We start from the raw sequence: 18924 nt of genomic DNA, 5'->3' as shown, positions 1-18924 counted from the left end.
TGTTTGGGAGGCGAGAAATGACCTCCATTGATGGAATCGACCGAGAGCAGCAGTCTCATCCCAACAGTTGACATTAAAATGGAGCAGCAATTTGCCTTTGCCTGCAAAAAGCTCAGCTCAGTCTCAGCTGCTCAAACAAAAAAATCAATTCCAACACTTTTTTTCTTTCTGGTCATAGTTTTTTCGATTTAAGAATGCTTAAGTAAACACAGATCTCCATGCAGCTTTGTGATGATGCTCAACGAATCTTAGCATAAATTATTAGTTTTTTGTGATGCTCAAGTTGACGATGTCTCAGCCAAGATGAGCCATGTCTCTGAAGCTTTTCTTGCAGCGGTTCTTGGTCAAATTAATCACAAAGTTTTTTTATAAAATAAGAGATAATAGAAGAAGTTTAGATCATGTATTTTTACTTAGTTCATGTGAGTGATTTGCATCCAATCATGGTAGAAATTCATCATCAAAATCAAAAACTTTGAAAGATATTGTTTTTTTAAATATATTATTTTAATTCATTCCTCCTTATCAACATGCACTATTTATCAATTATAGACCATGTCAAAATTATAAACCTAGCTCCTGCTGGTCCATGCACTAACCACACTTCATTTGTACTGAAATATATTTGATAAAAATATTAAAAATAAATATAGAGAGAGATCATGTTCTCTTGACTCAGAGAATTTAGATCCGTAGAGAGGTACTAAAACCAGAAGAGCATAATCATTCTCATTTGTTTACTATAAAAAAAAATTATTATTATTATTGTTGGATATTGGACCTTAACGTCTAATATGATTTGGTAAAAAATCAAGGTGTCATCAATCGATGAAAGTCAAAATTAATTTCAATATCGAAATCTACGTTTCGCATAGATAGATCTAGACTATTAATTTGTTCAAAATCAATTAAAGATGAATGAGAAATTAATTGATAAAAGTAAGACTGGAATAGTATTAATTGTTAATTAATACGAAGTGCATGAGGAATAATCTCACATCGGTAAAATTTAATGAGCTTCCTTTCCTTATTAATATTGTTATGTTAATGGAGTTAACACACAAAAAATCATATGTTCTTTTCTCACCCACCACACGCGCAATGAGCGATTCAAATCTGACGCTTGATGATAAAATAGAATTATTCAGATTTGATGCTTGATGATGAAATGGAATTTGAAGGGTTACAACCCTCCTGATCTGACGAATGAGATTAAAGGGCGATCTGAAGGTTACAGTCATTCATCAAAGGGTATTTTATGCATCCCTTCGTATACTGGAACAAAAAAGTTAATTTAAAGTGCTACTATTTCGAGACACAACCAAGTCATTCATCAAAGGATATTCTACGAAAAAGTTAATTTGAAGTGCTAGGGTATTCTACGAAAAAGTTAATTTGAAGTGTTACTATTTCGCGACGTTATTATCCACTGATCAACAATTATTTCCTACGTTAAAAGTAAAAAATGATTGCTCCGGAGGTTCAACTAGGTTATATATATATGATATATTATTTCAATGCGATGAATATTTTAAGATGTTGATTTTTATTTTGATGATCAATAAAATTTTCATTAGATCGAATCAATCATCTCCTCATTTCTGTTCTTTATTCTTGTCCCTTATTTCTACACAGGTAAATATGATTTGAATTTGATGAATAATTTTTCAAAATTTTAGTTAAATTAACCTAAGATACAGTTGAAACGAATACTTTTTTGGTAAAAGTAATTTTAAAAAAATGCCTTTTTTTATTGTCATTAAAAGATATCCAAGTTTTCATATATTTTCATCATGATATATTCTTTTTATAATAATGAAAAAAAGGAGGTTCTTTTGAATTTTACCATACTTTTTTGAATGTCTTATTTAATAGACGGAACCGACGGATCAATCAAGTCCGAGTTTGCAAATAAATTTAAAAACAAGATAAAAAAAAAGAAAGACACAAATTATGTAAATTATCAAAAAAATATTCCATCTATCAAATATTTTATATAAAAAATATCCCTTATTTCAACATGATCATGATAACTATTCGATAACTATTATAATGTATAATAGTTATTATAATATAAAAAATTGATTATTTTATTTTTAATTAAAATCATTATATATAAAAATATTACTATATCAAAATATTCTTTATCTATTTAATTAAAATTATTTTAAATTATGTAGTGGTTGTATATTGTAAGTAGTAATATTATTGAAAATAAAAATATTCTCGGTATAAAATATATTATGGGTGCTCGTTTAACAATTTTTATAAAAAGAGTGTGATGATTTTTTAAATGTAAATGTCCTTTTTTTATTTTTATAAAAAAAATGTACGTACAGCGACTCGCCTCCTCGTGACCGACATAATTCGAGGGGCCCACGTGCAAAATATCCACCCCGGCCTCAATAATTGACTTTGCTGCACTACTGGACTGTCTTTTCCTTGTCTCCAATTATTGACATATATATATATATATTATAAATTTCTTTCGCGATTATTAATCTCCTATAATAAATAATAATTATTAATTTTTCCTTTTTCTTGAATGTCAAAATGTAGCACTACTGAGCTAGCTTGGAGTATTATTACGTGTGGATGGTTAGTGAATGCTTCCAAAGAAGCGTAGCTCCATTATTATATTGTTGGCACCTTGTGGAGTGCAATAACAGTGCATGGCTGCATCACTACATCGCTTTAGGGGCATGATGCTTGTAGGCTTGTTGCTGTAGGGCAATTCATTATCCCTAGAGCTACAAGAATAGCTCGGTGCCGTACTGTTTGCTTAGCATGAGTCCATGATGAAGAAACTTGCATGCATGCATGAGAAGATGAGCCAAGGATGATAACGTACGTAGGACAAAAAGCAACAAACTTAAGAACCTTAGATCTTCTTCTTCTTCATCATCATCGTCAGCTTTTTTAGGGTTCATGCATGCACCGTAGAAGAGTACGTATCCTGAAGTGTGATATATATGCACATATGTATAGCTAGCTAGCTTGGTCTACTCTCATCATCATCTTTATTCTTCCATGCACATATAGAAGACTGTAGAAGGGTTTAGTTTATGTTAGATTTTTGGACCATGCAGAATTTAGCTAAGTGAGAATAGACGAATGAGGAAGTGACTGATCAGAGATGATTATATATCTGCATTTTAAAATAAGATGTGAGACAATTGATTAGGGGATTAATTGGCTTCTTTAAGCTTTAAAATAAGAGTGTTAGTTTCTTGAGATGTTTCTTTGACTATTTTTATTTTATTTTCCCACACCACATTGGCAACAAGATCGACAAAGTCTCTGCAAACAGTATCTTGCACATTGGCGAAAATGCTTTAATGAGCTAACTTGTCTCTGGATTGTTGTTCAATTGTGGACAAAAGGCCACTTTACAAGCCCATGGATTGTAGATTTTACCTCTTCTTATCTTGGCCTAAATATATATTTCTTTTTGAAATCTAAAATACGAAACTGATCATATATTTATTTTTTTCTGAAAAAATCAAAAATAATCTCATTCTGCTCTCAATGTAACATATATCTAGCTAAGGAAGGTGTCGGCATGTCATCCGCTAAATTTCCCTCCGTATCTTATCCCAATTAATTGTTAACCAGTTAATGCTAGATACTGTGGATATGGTAATATATCATTACTCTCTTCAAGTTCAAACCATTAATGTGCTAAACAGAACTATTACTTAAGATTTGAAAGAAATCTGCAATGCCAACCATAGTAGTGAATGAGCAAATTGAATCCCTCAAATTACTCGATGCTTCAACTTTCGAGTGTCAGTTTGAGTGTTTTTCTGGCTTCGTCTTCCAACAGCAGCTAGATTTTGTCCAAAGCTTGGCATTGACCAAGGAGGTAATGAACAGCCTCGAGATGCAATTAGTGCGTCTGGTTTGCGTGATCATGCTTTTAGTCAACAGACAAAACAGAGTGCCCAGCAGTGAGAAGGGCTCCCTCCTCAAAGAAGATCCTCCAAGAATCTGCAATTCAGCGATGGTAATACTGCTGGACTTGGCCAGTACTTGTCCTGTCAATCTGGCCAGAGACAACAGCATGCATAACTCGCATCAATAGAAACTGAGGCAGCACAGAGAATCTAGGCATTGCTTGCCGATCTTCTCTCTCCCACAGACGAATGACTGAGAGAGAGTAAAAGCTCGGATGTGTCATGCGGTACGTAGTCTGGAGCCGAGTAGATCGCCGGGAGAATCTCTCTGGTCTCTTCATCCAGCAGGAGATCACTGCTCCCAAGCTGTAGTTGGCAGAGGGACCAAGATAGACATTTCATTTCTCACAGCAGGATTTTCGGAATAGGAGAATTCAAGCTGTTCTCTATGCCATTGAAGGTTTAGAAGGTGGTCAATGTATGCATTGCTTCCTCCTGTCTCAGCATTCCATATCAAATCATTGACAGTTTACTATAGCTTGTTTTTTCATACTGCCTCGGTCTTCAATGGCGTCTGGGCACTGCTTTTCATGAAAAAATGGATTCATGCACGTTTCCATGCAAAGACCATAACCTCTCTGAAGAGGTTGTTTCTCCTCCAATTTGCAGTATTTTTGCGTGGCATCTCCACCAGGAAATCAGGGATGACAAAACATAAAGGCCATGAGAGGGCAACATAGTGGCTTGTCCACTCGAGCTGACAGGTGAGGTGAGGTGAGGAGAAGGGATAGGATGGCTGGCACCATGGAGGCCCAATCTAGGTACTAACAAACGCATGGGCCGATTAGTAACTTTTCAGGATCTATTTTCCCTTTTTGAAGAAAATGAAAAAGATAAATATGAGAAAGTAAAATCCTTTACAGCTTTGGCAGGAAAGAGCCTCAAGACAAGACCAAGAGCATTGAAGGCTCTGTCATCAACACAGGATTTCTTTAATCACAACGAAACAGATGGAAATGTGGCTCACATCCATTTGAACAAGGATCCCACCAGTGCGGACTGACGTGAAGGAAGGACCGCAGGGCTGCAGTGCAGACCTGCTACCACTGTAGAGATATAGCCCTTGAGCCAGATGTTTATTTTGGTGATTTGTCTAAATCTCTTCAATACATCTCTCCCTCTCTCTCCTGCTGTTCTTGTCTGGCTTTACCGTGTCTCTTCTGCTCATCTTTTTTACCGTCCCATCCAGCAACTTGCCAGTGTTGGTGGGGGAGATGCGGCAGGACTCGCTGTCTCCTCTCTCCCATCACGCACTTAAGGTTGGTGACCAAATGGCATGCCTTTGGGCATTGACATTTCAGGCATAATTCACATTTACGCTCAGGAACATGCTGGAAGGCAGAGGGTTAGTAACAGGCTTTAATGGGATCCTTAATTGTGAGTTAATGCAGCTACTGTAAAGTGGAATGTCATGCGAGCTTACACTTCATACATACACCCCCCATCACTCTCTTCCACCTCTCTCAGATTGACTTTAGTAATGTTCCCTCGCTCGCGAGGCTGTTGTCGCTTTCATTCAGTTGCCAGCCAAATAGACCTCCTTGCTCTTCACCTTTAGACTGTCTTCTATTCTCGTAGGGTATTTTACTTGGATTTTGTTTGGATTTCTTGTTTCCAATGTGAAAGGTAAGCAAGCACACATTAAATAACTAGTCATTGCTTCTGAACAGTACTTGCAGCTTGCTTGACACTGATATTTTATGCCTTCTTCTATCATTCATTTTTAGAACCTATAGTAGTTGAGAATTAAAGGCTTTTGAAGGCATTACTTGTATATGCTGTCTTATTAATGCCATAGGTTAAACTATCTTTAGTAAGTGTTTCTGTCACTTGAGTCTTTAATTTTAGGTACTGTTTCATTCAGCAAAGCCCTGTATGCTAATTGGATGCACATGCATTCAGAAAATTGAAACTGTAAACGAGCCTCAAGTCACAGCTTGTTTCTGCAATGAAAACAAAATTGCAACAGTATCAGAAGTTGCTCTATGAATTGTCATTTCATCTGTTTGGACTGTAGCTCTTGTGTTCATGTGTGTGACCCAAAACTATTTTGGTACTAGATTCTACTTTAACAATACATAACAAGGGGGACAGATGGGGGTTCTTTTTTTTCTTGGTTGATGGTTGAAATTCCCACACAGCTTCTCCTTTTATGGTTTCATACCTCCCCACTGACCTTTGTCTCTTGTGAGCTTTAACTGGCATTGCTTATTGCTGTGTTTTTTTCTCTCTAACCAGCGACTCAAGCGAGCCTTTTCTTCCCTGAGGTGATGTACCACATCTTCATTCAAGGAAGAAAAAGGTCGAACCTTTGCCTTGTAGATCCTCACTCTCTCTCTCTCTTTCTCTACATAAATCTCTCCACTCAGGCGTGAGAGTGCATGAGAGGCAAATGTCTGTTCCATGAAAGCTAAGAATTGCTTTGGCATGATTAGGTGTGCGCATGCAAAGGCACAGTGAAAAAAAGGAGAGGAGACCACACCTAACAACTTTGGCAAAGTAGCATATAGACAAAGATCATATATAAACTTAATTATCTCGAATGGAATTCAGAATTTGAATACAGTAATAAAACTTGATATGGAAATATAAGATTTCTTGTTTCATCTACTTAATCTGCTTGATATCTGTTATCCACTTTAACAGACACCTTTTCAGATTAACTACTCTGTGTAGTGAACTGGCTGGCTGACTTGCTCTCATGTAGAGAGAGAGAAGGAATTGGTGAGGTGACCAGGGGACCATTTGATGGGCCCTTTAATGAATCATTTTCCTTAGATTACATGACGTATGATAGGAAATGAATGGAATGAGTGTTAATATTCAAAAAAAAAAAGAGAAAGTTTGAATACGTTCTGCTCCTAGTCTTTCAACCACTGAAATATTCATCTCTGCAGTCTCTGAAAAGAAATCGTCAAAGATAATGCCATTGTAGCATTGCTTTGTACTCACTCTCTCTGTCCATACTCACGTGTGATGAATATAAATCATACACGTGTGGGTGTAGTAGGTAATACCAGAGATTATTCTCACAAAGCTTATGGCCTGTGCATGCATCTTTCGCTACAAACATGAGGTCCCCTGAGGGAACAAGGGCATCACAGAGGTATATATGTATCAGAAATGAGCTGGTTTTTATATGTTTGTATCCATATTCAAACTCTTCCTTTATCTATCTTAGAGACCTTGTCCTTAAGTGAGCCTGCAGTACTAACTTATAAACGATGAACAATAGATTAATGTTTTGAGACCTACATAAACACGAGTGAAACAAGGGAGTGTTTTTATGATTTAACTAGACCAATCAGCTAGTGCAGAACTAGACCTTGGTTTGGGTTTGAAAATACAGTAGAAAACAGAAAAAGGAGGATCGTTAATTTTAGAACTGAAGCAAGATTAGTGAGAGGAAGAGGCGCAAGGAATGATTTGGACATTCCTCCGAGTTAGGAGACATCATGCCATTTGTTTGTGCAGTCATCATTACCATGGTCAAAAAGAGCGAGAAACTAGAAGCATCCCTCTTCTCCTCTTTCCTTCCCGGTCTCTGTCTCTCTTCCATTCCATATGCTTTCCTGCTTCCTCATCATTCTCACAGGAAAAATTGTCTATTTGAAGGCCATGCACACTTGCATGCCAATAAAAAAAAGCCTCGATAGAAGCCTTATGCAATCTCCTTAGCCTGCATGGTAACATCACCATCCAACTTATTGTCTACTTCCCAAGCAATCAGATACGAGCTTTGGTTGATTGTTTAGAGTTATGGGAAATGGCTATGATAATCATGATTGTATCAGGTGGTCATGTTCTAATCATTTCTAAGCAAATATCATTATAGCATGTTTCTTTTCATCATTTTACACATCTGTGTCAGTGATGCTTTTATCTCCATTGTTTTTTGGATGACCGAGCTGTGTAAAGAGATAATAAATAGGAACAGGAGCATAATAGCAGATTTAATCAGGATCCCTGGATTGCACTGCTATATCTAAGGTAGAGAGGCTGGTACTGTGCTAAAGTGGCTGGTTGCACAGTTGTCCTCGCTCCCCTGTCAATCCATATGCATCTCATATACACCAAACTGTACAAAGAGCAACCTTGGTTTTAGGTACCACAGCAACCTCCTTCGTCCTCATTGATAGCTAACACGCATCAAGCCATGGCCAAGGGCAGGGTTTCCTCAGTATCCTACTTCATGGATGTTGCCAAGCCAAGCTAACATTACATGTTGGTGTAACTGGCTGCCTTCTCCTCTTCCCATCTCTCTTGGACGAAGGTTTAAGGATCTTAAGAAAAGCAAGGGAAGAAAAAGCTACAAGCTTACATGGTCCTTCTCGGAACACAGATCCCTATGGAGTGCTGCATATATGGTTTTGTATTGATCCAGATTTTTGTTTAGTGGAGGAGCTTAGCTATTTCCTCTTTTTTCCCTTTAGTTCATAGGTCCTGCGGTTGTGTTGTGGTAATCTTCTTCTCGAGTGCCTAGCTTTTTCCTGCCACATAGCTGTCGCAAAGGGGAAGACAATGGTTGGGTTATTTGTGTCGTAGACGAGGGTAAAATCTTCATTGGGCTTATCTTCTTTTTTTTCCGGCGCTTTCACGGAGATATGTTCATTAGTTTTATTACCTTCTTCGTCTTCTTAAGAGTGTTCAGCAGCGAGAGTCGAAGATGAAATCCATGAACAATCGCAGCAACTGGCTTGGCTTTTCTCTCTCTTCTCACAAGAACATGGAAGTTGCTTCGGAGCCGCCACATCATCATCATCATCATCATGGGAGCCATCGTCAACCGATCACCACGGCTGATGTTTCTTCTTCTTCTGCAGTCCCATGCAGCTTCTTTGTATCTCCGACCACCGGTATCTGCTATGGAGGGGAAGGAGATCAGGCAGCAGGGTTTTATTGCTCTCAGTTGCCTGTCATGGAAGCCATCACAAGATCACAGCACCAAGGTTACTTCACTTTCTTTAACCTCTTTTAGTTGAGCTCCAAACAGAACTAGCTTCCTGAAAAATCCTATACTCTTTCTTTTGCATGCCATGAAGAAGCCATGGCGTCTCCAACCCGGAAGCTCGAAGATTTCTTAGGTGGCGGACCAAACACGGTCCCCCTTCATCAGCACTATTCCAACTTTGAAAGGGAAGCAATGGCTTTGAGCTTGGACAGCCTCCACTACTATCAAAACCCACACCAGATTCTAGCGCAACATCACCAGCTGTTCTTGCAACCCGTGCAGGAAGGGCTGTGCTCAGGCAATGGTATGTATCAGGGAGGACAGATCGAGGGAGCCATTACAGAAGAAGACGATGGCCTCCCGAGCCTAAAAAATTGGGTGGCTGCGAGTTTCAGTCATGCCTCCAACAATGGGCTGAGCGAGGAAGTGGGGATGGGCACCAGCTCCGTTAATGGTGCAGCTGGGTTCGGGGAGCTGCAATCCCTGAGCCTGTCCATGAGCCCTGGCTCACAGTCGAGCTGTGTCACAGCTCCAACGCTGCCGGTTTCTTCGGCAACTGAGTGCATGGCCTTCGGCACAAACAAGAAGCTAAGGTCTGTTAAAGGAAGCCAGAAGCAACCAGTCCATAGGAAGTCCATTGATACATTTGGGCAGAGGACATCACAATATAGAGGCGTCACAAGGTATTCAATGAGCCATTCTTTAGTTTAGCATGCATCCATTATTAGTATATTATGTTGCAAACCTTGTATCTTCCTCAGGCATAGGTGGACAGGAAGATACGAAGCTCATCTCTGGGACAACAGCTGCAAGAAAGAAGGTCAGTCGAGGAAAGGAAGACAAGGTTAGAAGCATAAACGATCGCCATTACTTCTAAAGCTTTCTTTTAAGTGTTTTTAAAGCAACCTTCATTAATTCATATCCCTTTGCCTCCTGGTTCCTCATATTTTTCATGCGTGGGAATGCCGTAATTCTTTCTGTGCTCCGACAGTTTATCTAGGTAGGTCTCCTGAAATTGCACTATATTGAATCTGCTTTGCATGTCTTATTGTTTTCTTCTAAAATACTGTCTCTAATCATCAACTTTGGCTCCCCTCAGGGGGGTATGATACTGAGGACAAAGCTGCGAGAGCTTATGACTTGGCTGCATTGAAGTACTGGGGACCATCGACACACATTAACTTCCCTGTATCATCCATCGACTCATAGATTTTGTGTTTTTTTATTACTATGTTTGGATTCCTAACAATGTTTTGCTCTCGACGAGTTCGATGCGCAGTTGGAGAGTTACCAGGAAGAGATGGATGAGATGAAGAGCATGAGCAGGCAAGAGTATGTTGCTCACCTAAGAAGGTACATCCACTGAAGATTTCTATACCGTCTACTTAATCAAAGACGACTAAAACCCAAATGTTTGCAGAAACAGCAGTGGTTTTTCTCGAGGGGCTTCGATTTACCGAGGAGTAACAAGGTAAAGGCCAACTCGTTTGTAAGAATCATGCCCTTGTTCTACTAGCATCTTTTCATTATCTGTTAGTCTTTTGAGTTTTGTGTAGGCATCACCAACATGGAAGATGGCAAGCTAGAATTGGCAGAGTTGCAGGAAACAAGGATCTTTATCTGGGAACCTTCAGTAAGTTCTCTGTTCAGTAAGGATCTGAATATGAATGAATATTGGTTCCTGGTTGTTCCTCATAGACTAGTTCAACTTCAGGTACTCAAGAGGAAGCAGCCGAAGCATATGATATTGCAGCTATAAAATTTCGCGGGGCGAATGCTGTTACTAATTTCGACATAACAAGATATGATGTAGAGAAGATCATAGCAAGTAGTACATTGCTGCCAGGGGAGCTTGCAAGGAAGAACAAGGAAACTGAAGCAGTGAAAGATGTTCTTCCGCTGGAGAAGAGTCTACATGGAGAACCAGCTGAAGTAGGCAACCCGGTGGGTTCAGGGTGGAAGATGCTCCTCTATCACTCCACTGAGGCAGTTCCATCCGTTGGGCCTCATGACCATGAACCCTTGATGATCAATGGAGACTACAGGAGCCCTACGGCATACAAATCAGCAATTCATGGACTGATAGGCTTGGAATCAGGGAATTCAGTGCAAGAGGCCGATGATTCTGAGAAGCTAAACAATGCTCATCTATCAAACCACTCATCCTTGGTCACAAGCTTGGGCAGTTCCAGGGAAGGGAGTCCCGACCGGACTGGTCTCTCCACCATGTTTTCCTGTGGCCTTGGCACACCCAAGTTCAATCCCACTCTAAGTTCATCGGCGCTGCCACCGCTGCAACTGAGGCCGACTATTGCTGCAGCCCAAATGCCTGTTTTTGCTGCATGGAATGATGGTTAGTGCTGCCATGACTACTAAGCATAAGCATGCGAGAAGAAAAGCATAATTGGCTAAAGTGAAGGGATGCTTTTCTTTCCTTGTTTCTTTATTTCAGATGTTCGCGAGCGAGATCAATGATTCATGATCCATGTGGGATCAATCTCGCCTCGCATGTCAGTGCTTTCTCTTTCACTTTAGCTTTGAGGACGTCGTCCGCAGTGGAGATTTTTTGCAGAAAGCAGACGTGTGTGAGATGATGTTTAGTTTCTCTCCATTGGACTCTTTGCCAAGTTCGTTAGGAAAAGCAGTTCTATGGCTTTAAGAAATGCAGTTTAATCTTTTGACCAACCGTATTGATTACGATCGCTAAACATTCTCCTTTTCCGTCTGCACTTTGTTCATCCAACATTCTTCATCATTTCTGAAGGCTGTCGATTCCCCAATCACGATTCACTAAAAAATGATAAATTTAGTTACAAGGTGGAACGATAAGTCAAGTTCATGCTGATCGGTATGGGACAAAAATTAAAGCTTGGAATCGCATCGCATTCCATAAAAAAAACAAACAAGAAAATCAAATCAGTGGCATCCAACTTGAACAGTTGGTTCTTGTAGTGGGTTTTGGCAGCTTGTGAATAAATAATAATGCTGTTCTTCTTGTACTTCGTCCACTGCAACTCTACACTAACTTTGCTGGTGCCTTTTTTTGTTCATATCAGGCAAATGGAAACATGAATCTCTCACCTCCTATTCATACGCATCAATGCTACGTTGTTCATGGTCTGTTCGTGGCCTTTACCTCTGTTTTAAATTTGATCGAGAAAAGCGAAAGCGAAAGCGAAAACGAAACTGACCAAACATCTGGTCCGATGGCTCTATGAGTTTGAAACATGACTAACCTGCAGCAGCACACATGATGTTCATTCAAAGTGCTGGCTGTGTTTGCAGAGGCGAGCATGTGAGCGAACAGCTTGATGCCCTGAGCAATTGTGTTCCCAGGAAGTGGAACACCACAAGACTGTGGAAACTGCTGGCACATCATCTTTAAGCGAAGCGAGCGATCAAAACTGATACGAAGGGGCCCTTCGGCCAAAAACATGAATGATCAGATCGATTAACGCCCTGACCGAGCATGTGGTGTTCGAGGGGCTAGTTATTTTTTTCTTCTTCTGGTTTTTAGATATTGTAGCAGGTTGTCTGCAACCCCATCAGCCTCCTTCCATGAACTTAATTGCCTTGGTACTTGTAAATAGCACCGCACTGTGGGTCTGATCAACGTTTTCTTGATGGTAAAATGAAGTTACATTTAACCCATATGAATGCTGACTTTTCTTGTAAAAAACACTAGACTTTGTTGTTCAAAGCGAAGGAGGTGCCTAAAAACAACAATACGCCTTCAGTCTAAAATCTAAGTGATACAGGAACAAACTACGATGAAATCTTTGAACAAGTTGAAAGCAATAATAGCAATACGATCTATAAGAACTAAATCAATCATACACCTAATTCGAATCAAGTTTGTCATCGATAATAAAACTACAAAACTAAAATTGATATAATGGCAAATTGAATACTGACTTGAGTCCAAAGCAAAAGTCATTGTATTCTTATTTATCGTTGAGTTCTTGTAAACATGTGCAGAATGATCTTTTGCAAAAATTGGATGGCAATCCGTATATGCTTGATTTTCAAATCAAAAATTTTATATCAATGTGTTTAGACTTCGAAAACTGTAATTATTTTTAAAATAATTTTACAGTTTTATTATCATAATTGATCTTTAATGAAGACCAAAGTTGTAAGATTTCATTCATATCCCATGTCCAAATCAAATGAAGTCTATTAGCGTTTGTTTGATACTTTTTCATTATATCAAGTTCATTCTACAAAAACTATCCATCATAAAGCCCATAACTCGTTAACAACTCATTAATGCCAAGATTGTATACATACCTCATACTATTGCTACTGTCGATGCATAAGGGAATTGTTGGATTAATCTCAAGGACATTGTTGCAAGTAAATGTATTACCTTTTGATATAGGAGTGTCTAAGACAATTCTGTAATCAAACACTTTTCTATATGAAATGTGTGCATCTTGAACGATCATGAACAATCTGTATGCCTAAAACAAAGAATTACAAAATCCTTCATTTCAAATTCACCTGATAGAAATGATTTGGTTTCTAATAATATATAACATACAAAAGAAGTAAGACGAACTTGATATATAAACAAGCATTGATCAACTGAATTCTCCAAATCTATACAATAATGAACTATAAGTGCCAACCCATAAATGAACTTTCTTACTACATATTAGGTGTTTTGAATCTCTTGATTCAAAATTCTCCGGCTACACCATGTATATAATTTTCTTAATGTTTTCATCTCTTTCCATTTGATGCAGCTCTATCAATATCCTCCTTTTCAATATCTAAATCGCTTAACGACAAGGTAAGTCTTATACTTTTCAATATTGCCACGTGAATCTCGTTTGATTTTAAATATCCATTTACAATTAATAGGTTTCACCCCTTCAAACAATTCGATAAATTCTCAAACGTCATTGTCCGTCATAGATTTCATCTCTTCCATCATGGCTTTGATCCATTTTTTCTAAAGATGACGTTGTTTGACTTCTTAGAAAAATGAGGTATCATCTTCGAACCTAATATCAAACGCATGCTCTTTGAGATAAGCATAGTCACGAAACATTGTAGATCTCCTTTCTCTAAGTGGCACTTGCACTTGAGGTAATTGGGAGTCATACTCAATTGTATGAGGGGATACCTCTATTTGAGCCGACACCGCCTCCATTTGAATTGGAGGAGTTTGGGAATATCATGATCAACTTCCCCGTCCAGTGGTGCAACTTCAACTATATGTGGATTGATAACCATTTTACTATCAGTTGCATCAGTAGTTACTCTATTAGAATCACTAATGTTCTTCTCAAATGATATTTTCCTAACTTTTCGCTCCCACTATCCTCAATAAATTTGACATTGTCCATCTTAAAAAAAGATTTACTCTAGAGATTGAAATACTTGAAGCCCCTTGAGTTTTCAGAGTATTCTACAAAATGACAACTAACGATTCTTGAGTCCAATTTCTTTTCATTATGCCTATATGGCCGAGCCTCAGTTGGATAACCTCAAACATGTAGATGTCTAAGATTAGGCATTTTTCCTATCCACAACTTGTATGAAGTTTTCATTACTGTCTTACTATGAACTCTATTGAGTAGGTAAATTACAGTCTTAAGTGTTTTATCCCATAAAGATTTCGACAGAGAAGTTGATGAATCATAATTGGAGCGAAGAAACATGATGACAATTTACGAGGTTAGGCTATATTTTCTAGAGAGAAATAAAACATCAATTACAAGTAAGTGTTTTAGCATCATGTGAACGAAGGATATTACTATATGATTTCAAAAATATTTTTCTATTAACATTCATGCTATTTAAGAGTTCGTCAAGCACTCCTCATAGTCTCCGTATCTTAATAAGATAATTTTTCTATTCAAAATTAACATACAGTTAGAAGGCATCGGTCTTGATTCAACATGACTCATTCAATGCTTGAGCAAGACTTTGAGTGTAGAAGAGATAGAAAAATAGTGGAATAAAGGAAATGATCTTGTGAAAATTAACATGCCCTATCCTATGATTATCTTCCTTTTTTATAGCTTATTGTGTAACAACACCCATTATGACATTTAAATTATTACGAAACCACCAATTGTTATTATTATATGCATGTTTAGTAATGACCTTGCGATCTTCTCTCTCGGTAACTCTTCATGATAAATGAGTGTTATAATTGCTCATTATTGATCGCTTTTACTACGCCCCTCTTTTTTGAGTCCCCATCAATGATGTCAGCACCATTCGACTACAAGCTCAACTTTTGAGTACCTCCCTCGTCCGAACTCGATCCTAGAGCACCTCCTCGTTCGAAGTCTGACTATCGATCACCTCGTGATTCCAAGTCTAACTCTTAAGCACCTCTCTTCAAGGATTAGACATTTAGGCTTTGCTGGGCCTAACTTCTCCCTGAGCCTCCCATATCAAGTCCAATCTCTTCATTCTAGAGTCCAATCTAATTGCCCCACCTTTTATAATCACAAATTATTATGAAACATCACTCATCTTCGTTGTTGGATTCTTGTCCATTCATGTTGATAGTCACTAGCCACTTGTCAATGTGGATGTCAATGGCCACCCAAGGCCCTTTGTCTTGACTCTTATCCATGTCCCCATCTACTCTTCAGTAAAAATGAAATCTACTACCCCAGCGACACCACACGGTCGATCCCACGACTATTTGTAAGAAGGTAAATCGATCTCACTCGACATTGTCTCAGTTTCGCCGAACGTCCCCACCTACTCGATCTCACTCACATTGGCCTCTATAGGTAATGTGAGTCCAATCCTTGATACAACTCTACCATTCGAGTACTACCTTGGCTACAACACCCCAGGGATGTGTGAGTCCTATCCTTGCTTGTACACATCCATATTGCACTCCTACTTGCGCAATTGCTACACTTTCAGCAAGGTGTCAAAAGTTGTGCTTCCTCGCATATTTTCTCTTCTTCCTCCTCTTCTTCTTCTTTCTTCCTCCTCCTCCAATACAGTTTGATCCCAGTTGAGTAATAAAACTCTGACCCGTAATGAAATTCAAACCTACGAAGATTCATTCCAGTCGAGAACTGAAACTATTACTCCGACTGAAATTTCAAACGTTTCTTTATCTCCGAATTCATAGCATTTCGATACATGAAGGTTCCATATTTTCCTGCTCAAGTTTGAAGCTCAAATTCAGAGATAAATTGAATTGTTTATTTTATAGAAGAACCAACTATCCAATATGGTGGCTAAGCTATCTGTTTCGTTTAATCTGTGCCCCAATTATGTGATACATTCATCTGAAGATATTTTCTATAAGAGTAGAAACCTCGCACTAGAACTCTACACAATGAATCGACCTCAACAGAATCAGGCTATCCAATAACTTCATTCAACCACTGGTACAACAGTTCTAGTAATAATAGAGCAAAGATTGTCAAGGTATTGGATAAAAGAAGACAAACCTCTGGCGGTTAAGTAATCTACACATCTTGTGTTTTTTTTTTGTCACCACGAAGTCGTAAATTTCAGTGATTGAATGGATGTTATGATTTGTTCTAGCATCTTCAATGTCCTCTGATCTTTCTCATTGCCAAAACCAGTACTTTATCATCGACCATCGCCCTAATGGATCTGATAAAAGCTACTTTTCTCATCTTTCTTTCCTGCAGTAATTCAAATAAAATCATCCATTTCGATCGATGATTTGATATACTGCCAAAAAAAAACGATTTTTTCCCTCTCTTTTCGTTGATTTACCTGGTATTGTTTGTAGGTATTCTGCAGAGTCCGCATGGTTGAGGAAGGAAGCGACCTGCTCAACTCTGAAAGCAGTCGAGTGAGAAGCAGTTCCTGAGGAAGGGTTGCTGATCTCGGTGCAAATTGAAGGCGCTGCTCCTGCTTGGGGATCTTGTAGCTGACGATGGCGTCGGCGAAGACGTGCGTGTTCATGAGAGTGCTCCAGACTACATACCGCCTCGGATTTACGACATTGTCAACGCCGATGTCGAACTCGTCGCTGCTTCGGTGGTACTGCTCCGACCCTGCCTCCACCTTCTCCGGCCTCCCCACAATGATCTGGCACAGAACCATGTGTTTTTCTTCGCAATCGCCGGAGTTGGCTTCTGCCGGGAGATCACTGTGAGTAAGAAGAAACACTCGCTTATAATCATCTCTCAGTGGGTAGGTATTGAAGGAGAGAACAGAACAGAACATTAGGGTTTGGATACCTCCAGGAAGGATACGGCGCCGCTGATAGATGAAGGCCGAAGCCGCCGACCTCCGCACCCGGGCGTGCATTTTGGGGCTTTCCAAAGCCGTGGGCAACGATGGCGGCTACGTCCATCGCTGAGGCTCCGTACCAGCCGATCTTCACGTTGGCGTCGCCACCGCGGGCGGCCTTCGTCATCTGCATCTGAAGCTGGAACGTCTTCAGCCGGGAAGCACCCCGGAAGCCGGAGCGCGAGCAGCGATGGATCGCGGTGACGACCACGCCCGGCACGTACCTCCGGTAGCCCGTCAGAAACCACTTCTCTATGAGCTTAAAGTCCCGACCGCCCTCGCCGATGGTCTCTGCCCCAACCCACCTCGCCCGCCCCAAACTCGCCATCGTGGAGACCACCTCCTCCTCCTCCTCGATCTCGCCGCTCGCTTCGGAGAAATCTCTCTCCGGAGACGATGAGCCTGTTCTCGTAAGCGGAGTGATCCTCCGCCCATCCTCGACCGGGAAGAAGCACCGCCCGAGGGCATCGATCCAAGCGATAGGATTCGCCGCGCCGGTCCGGACGTCGATCTGCGACATCTGGAGGAAGTCGAATAGGTACGAGGATCCGGCGATAAGAATCTCTACCGAGGTCCTACCTTCGACGAACTCCCGGCGTAGGGCATCGGTTACCTCCGGCGCGAAGTCGGTCCATTCCTCGCCGTGGGAGAACAAGAATCGCGACGGAACATCACTTCCCTTGAATTTGTAGTACTGCCGGATCAATCCATCAGTAGATCTGTCTTCGATCGACGACGACATCGCCGGCGAGAGAGGTTCCTCCTGGCAGTTTTGAGTCGGTCCGTCGATGAACGGCGACATCGGCGAAGTATTTATAGCAGTCGGATGCCAGCCATGGCGGTTCGATAAAATTACGATCGTGCCATTGTTTTTTGCTTTGCGATCAAGGCACAAGATTCAGTCTCTTTTGACAAGTGGCGGTCAACTGATTATATTTAATTCAACCGTCAATATTAAATAATAATAATAATAATAATAATAATAATAATTTACTTAGTGTAAGTTAAAGGAACGGAAATTATTTAGTTTATTTAATAAGAAAATTAATTGAAAGATATATATTTTTAATTAATATTCACCCACAAAAATATGAAATTAAGATGATAAATTAGTTTTTTAGTGATAAAGGTTGTTTGGTATTTGTACACCCGTTTGGCACGCACGCAATGGCTTTGCTTTGGGACCAAGTAAAGTGTAAGTTGGAACAAGATACGATATACAAAGTATGAATGGTTGGTTTACTTTGGGTCGTTGAATCTGATGCAAAAGTCAATCTATTATTTAAAAAAAAAACATTAAGTATAGTACAAGAAAGCATAAAGAGACTATTTTAAATATAGAATCAAGTTATTTTGATAATGGAGAGTATTTTGTTTTAGAAGTATGAAAGAGACTTTGGACATTTTATAATTTGGGCATTTGTCAACTTGGAAGAGAAGCAATGACAAAATTTAGCCAATGATAAAATATTTAGCCCTCTAAATTCATGCGTGTTCATATGGTATTCCTGTTTTAACATAAAAAAGTATTATGAGTATTAATTAAAGATAAATAACTCGTGAAAGAATAACATAAATGATAAGTGAATTATAATAATTTTGTGATGCCTTTAGTAATCATATTGGTTCTATTTGTTTATAATCTTGTTGCTTTCATTACCGGTCACTTGAATCTTCGACAAGCTTCTTGACTACATTTGAGTTATCTTGTTGGACCTTAAGCTCTTGCCGATCTTTCCAGTTACATTTGAACCCTTGCGG

The 18924-nt window shown here is 39.4% G+C and overlaps 2 protein-coding genes across 2 annotated transcripts; one reads left to right on the top strand and one right to left on the bottom strand.

Moving 5' to 3' along the window:
* Positions 1-8622: 8622 nt before the first annotated feature.
* LOC141839835 (AP2-like ethylene-responsive transcription factor ANT) lies at positions 8623-11265 on the top strand. The gene is made up of 9 exons (XM_074727671.1): positions 8623-8905; positions 8999-9590; positions 9669-9751; positions 9899-9907; positions 10007-10095; positions 10175-10260; positions 10328-10378; positions 10464-10540; positions 10622-11265. The coding sequence occupies exons 1-9, from the start codon at positions 8623-8625 to the stop codon at positions 11263-11265; spliced, it is 1914 nt and encodes a 637-aa protein (XP_074583772.1).
* A 4967-nt stretch (positions 11266-16232) lies between these two features.
* Positions 16233-17934, bottom strand: LOC141841972 (putative inactive poly [ADP-ribose] polymerase SRO3). The gene is made up of 3 exons (XM_074730178.1): positions 17112-17934; positions 16642-17020; positions 16233-16547 (listed from the first exon to the last, which is right to left on the bottom strand). The coding sequence occupies exons 1-3, from the start codon at positions 17903-17905 to the stop codon at positions 16449-16451; spliced, it is 1272 nt and encodes a 423-aa protein (XP_074586279.1). The 5' UTR covers positions 17906-17934; the 3' UTR covers positions 16233-16448.
* Positions 17935-18924: the final 990 nt, after the last annotated feature.

This window comes from Curcuma longa, chromosome 11 (assembly GCF_044706935.1).
Source record: "Curcuma longa cultivar G26 ecotype Majalengka, Jawa Barat chromosome 11, ITB_CL_G26_1.1, whole genome shotgun sequence".
NCBI lineage: Eukaryota > Viridiplantae > Streptophyta > Magnoliopsida > Zingiberales > Zingiberaceae > Curcuma > Curcuma longa.
The sequence above is the reverse complement of the archived record's forward strand: the minus strand, read 5'-3'. Positions and strand labels throughout refer to the sequence as shown.

Excerpts from the sequence above, each read along its gene's own strand:
- LOC141839835 (XM_074727671.1), top strand. The coding sequence starts at position 8,623 with ATGAAATCCATGAACAATCGCAGCAACTGGCTTGGCTTTTCTCTCTCT. Across the intron at positions 8,906-8,998 it reads CACAAGATCACAGCACCAAG|AAGCCATGGCGTCTCCAACC; the intron begins GTTACTTCACTT and ends CATGCCATGAAG. Across the intron at positions 10,541-10,621 it reads TCTTTATCTGGGAACCTTCA|GTACTCAAGAGGAAGCAGCC; the intron begins GTAAGTTCTCTG and ends GTTCAACTTCAG.
- LOC141841972 (XM_074730178.1), bottom strand. The coding sequence starts at position 17,905 with ATGTCGTCGTCGATCGAAGACAGATCTACTGATGGATTGATCCGGCAG. Across the intron at positions 17,021-17,111 it reads GCGCCGTATCCTTCCTGGAG|TGATCTCCCGGCAGAAGCCA; the intron begins GTATCCAAACCC and ends TCTTACTCACAG. Across the intron at positions 16,548-16,641 it reads ATACCTACAAACAATACCAG|GAAAGAAAGATGAGAAAAGT; the intron begins GTAAATCAACGA and ends GAATTACTGCAG.